The 3,996-nt window shown below is 39.2% G+C and overlaps 1 protein-coding gene across 1 annotated transcript in view; it reads right to left on the bottom strand.

Annotated features, from left to right (window-relative positions):
• LOC109834185 overlaps window positions 1-3,996 on the bottom strand; it is a 19,876-nt gene that overhangs the window by 7,568 nt on the left and 8,312 nt on the right. The window contains exons 3-5 of the mRNA XM_020402125.1: window positions 1,222-2,830; window positions 226-868; window positions 65-146 (exon numbers count right to left, since the gene is read on the bottom strand). Coding sequence (XP_020257714.1) covers window positions 65-146; window positions 226-868; window positions 1,222-2,830 — 2,334 coding nt within the window. The remainder of the gene's footprint in view (window positions 1-64; window positions 147-225; window positions 869-1,221; window positions 2,831-3,996) is intronic.

Below are 3,996 nucleotides of genomic sequence, written 5' to 3'. Positions count from 1 at the left end.
GCTGAACTAAGATGATAGAAACAATATCCTGGAAAAAAAAGTAGATCGAGATGTAAGTACTCACTCTATGAGGCCGAGTGCTAGAAAAAGTTGTCTTCACATGACGGATGTCTGTACGTTTTGTAACATCTAAGCTAGCAGGCCAGCTGAAAGTATTATGAAAAAGTCGTCAGGAGCACATATATGAGTGAAATGGTATTTTTTTTTGTGATGATAAGTTCTTACTTTGCAGGTTCAGAGGCGGCATTTGAATATCTACAAATAGCAGAGTCTTCTCGAGTAGCATAAATTGCACAATAATGAACACCACTTTTAGTAAGAGCACCTTGCCACTGGTGCACACGGGGCTCTCCAAGATGCAAAGTAGACGGTTCAGGGACAGATTGTGGAGGAGAGCTGGGAGGAGGTGGAACAGAGGGAGGCTGAGGAGGTGGCAATGGAGGTGGAGAAGAAGGCAAAGGAGGTGGTACATCAGGTGGAGGTGGCATTAGACTTGACAAACATGGAACTGTAACCATTTGGTCAGTCTGTTGCATGGAACATCCATGCAGCTGTGAAACTGGAGTTACAGAAGAAGGTATAAATGGAACAGCTGGACGTGAATTAAAGTGATGATTATCAGTGTGTATCATGCCTGAAGAAATTTGATTAGAAATAGAAGGATTGTGCACAGAAGTTTCCCAGGAATTGGTTGGATTGAAGTATACAGGACGAACAAATGAAGTGGATTGGATTGGTGGTGGCATCATGGAACCACTAGGCCCAATAGTTGGAGGGCTTGGCTGAATTACTTGTGTTGACATTTGTGGCTCGACCTCTTGCTTGTTGTATTGCCAAACTAGCTCTGCAGCATGAGGGTTCACAGGACCTGATAACAATCACAAAAACCAATAGGCATGTGTTAAGTATAAAATTATATTCATCAACCCTCATCACAACTTTGGAGTTTTGGTGTAATGGAAGAGACTTTAAGATGGCATCGGAGCAACCCAATTTCGAATCTTGTTGGCCAAGAACTTCTACAGTAGATTTAGGAAACAAAAGATACCGCTCCATGTTTCGGCCCATAAGAGACCCCTCAACCAGTGGGGGCGTGTTAGACTATAAATGTATATTCCTCAACTCTTACCACAACTTTGGAGTTTCAGTATAGTGGCACGGACTTTAAGAGCATCATTATGGTTGGAATAAAAAAAAAGCTTTCATCAGTATAATTTTTACCTGCAAATGAATGGTCCATTGTAGTGTTCCTTCCAGAATCATTGACTTTTCCTGATCCAACTTCCAGCATTTCTGTTCTACTGGTCATGGCCCAGTTTGACTGAAATTGATGTCCACTGTGCGCTTGAGTCGCATGCTTTTCCATCTTTAATCTTGGGGATACAAGTTCATGAGTGCTGCCCTCAGGTTTATACGTAAAAGAACTGGAATAGGGGTTTGGTGGCTTAATATCCATACCAGCAGGATAAATAATTTCACGAGATGGAAAATACCCGGAAGCATTCGTGTTTTGGGCCATGGAACTGCTAGTGGAGCTGTTGTGTATGGAGACAGCAGGTGGTGAGAATACCATATGGTTGGCAGCTCCAGAATTATCTACTCTATCAGGACAAGTGTGATGCCAAGTCCCCCTGCGAAGATACCTAATGTGTGCCACAGCACTAGCTGCTTCTTCAGCACTCCTAAATTCCAAGAGCAGGGCAGATTCGCTTACAAGATCAGTGATGTGTGGTTTCCTGATTCCTGCCATCATCAATTCATGCAATATCTGGTCTTTTTCCCATTGGGTTGACACCTTACCGACGTAAACATGACAGCTATCACCAACAGCAACATGGTCAGAAATTCCTCGACTACCTACTCCTCTGTCTACAAATTTAATTCTAAGGCTACCACCCCATGGCGCAGAACCATGCATATATTCACGTGCCTTCACAGCATCCATTATATTTCTGTACTCAATCAAAGCAAAACCTTTAACAGGAACAGAGATGAACTGCATCAGCGGACCAAAATCCTCAAATTGCAATTGAACTAGAGTTTCAGAGGCATCACGACCAAGAGAACCTACCCAAAGTTGCTTAGAAGCCGTGAAAACATCCATAGCTGAAGGATCCCCATCACAGCACCAAAAATTATGACTATATGAAATTTGATGCTGTGAAAATAGATGCTGCCTAGGTGATGGGAAAACATTAGGGGAACCTCCAGAAGCAGATACCTTTGCTGGCAATCCACGGTCAATATTTGAATTGTGAACCTTCTCCACCTCAATGGCATGAATTCTTGTGTCAGAGTCGTCATTTTTGAAATCTGCTTGCCTCCTAATGACTGAAGGAATAAATTGTCTGTTTGTCATGCCCTTTGGAGACAACTCGTTGGGACACAAATCTGCAGAGTTCCCAGTCTCCAAATTCGACATGGACGTTGAACTTTCTCCCTCATGAGCTAAACCTCCAATATGTGATTGGGAATCACCCTTGTTGGAAAGCCATGTTTTGTGAGGTTTCAAATTTTGACCTGCACCAGTTCCAGCAGCAGCAACATTATGCACCCCCAAGGATTGCTCACCATCAGATGCCTCAGCATTGTCACTGTGCTGGGAAGGACGATTGTAGTCTTCATATGTAACCCCAATATATTTCGATGAACCAAGATTATCCCCATTGTTGTCCTCCAAGCCAGCTTCCTTAACTGCATCAGATAGAGATCCAAATATTTTCTCCAGAAAAGATGTGATCTCTGAAATATCTTCAGAACTGAAAGATTTACAAAATTTCCTGTACCTCCAGAGCAACCAATTTCTTAAGGATGGTTCCCTATGTAAAGCCTGCACACGAAAAGATAAGACCACATACAAAGTTAATTCCAAGATACTCATGAATGATAATCGCTAAAAAAGAAACAACAATAAATAGCAATATAAGAAGAAATAAATAACCAAAAGGTGGAGTTTGAAGTTGAGCTAGATTTATATAGAGGCATTAAAATGAAAAAATCATCAAACCAGATTTGCTTTTCTAGTTTTCTTCATCTCAAAAAGTAAGTTACTCAAAAAGTAAGTAAATGAAATCATAATTGGTCAAAAGGAGGGAATGATCATGGGTTTCTGCAAATAAATACAGATATTTTATTAAAACCAGGCAGATTAAATTGAAACATAAAAGAAAAGCTTAATGCATTACAGAACCACAACACAATTATGGTTGTTTGAATAGATTCCAATACACTAATTTAACATTTTTAATGAATCATAACTATAAGGAAAGATGCAATGCTATGTTTAACAGGATAAAGTATATATAGATTGAAACATCAGTTTTCAGGATGAAATGTAAATCTTTTTGTGTTAGACACATGCAAGTCAGTTTTCAAATCAAATTTATGTTATTGGCTGTTCACTTGTTAATTTTCTTATGTTATAGGCATTCAATGCACGCACGCATACAAACATATGCATACGTGTAAGGGTAGATGTTCACAATTTTATGTCATGGGAAAGAAGCACACGTCTTAAACCACTGTAACTTCCAGACTGAAGATTACTGATGAATTAAGAAAACCCATACCAATGATTTGTGTACTAGTGTTTATTCTAGTGGCAAGAACATATCGTGGGAAATAAACACATGCAGACTAAGTTCCTCCACCTTTCAGGCTGAAGAAAAGGTCAACAAATCGGAAATCCACACATAATTTGTGTTTGTTCAAGGCAAGACCCTTCAGAAAACTATCATAATATCTCAAATTGTTATTTCCATAAATAACCCAAAAATCACAGATCATTTTAAAACTACCCTCCAAAGCATCATAATTGCTATTTTCCATACAAAATTGTAGTCAAACCTCAATTTTACCCAAAAACCGAACTGTTAGGGAATTGTTTTGGTATATCACATTTCTTTTACTAACTGATTTAATTAGTTTAAACTTTATTAATGTTTCTTTAATAACTCAATTAATAAGAAACATCCCCAACTTGATGGCACCTACACT

This window comes from Asparagus officinalis, chromosome 3 (assembly GCF_001876935.1).
Source record: "Asparagus officinalis chromosome 3, Aspof.V1, whole genome shotgun sequence".
In the NCBI taxonomy this organism is placed as follows: Eukaryota; Viridiplantae; Streptophyta; class Magnoliopsida; order Asparagales; family Asparagaceae; genus Asparagus; species Asparagus officinalis.
The sequence above is the reverse complement of the archived record's forward strand: the minus strand, read 5'-3'. Positions and strand labels throughout refer to the sequence as shown.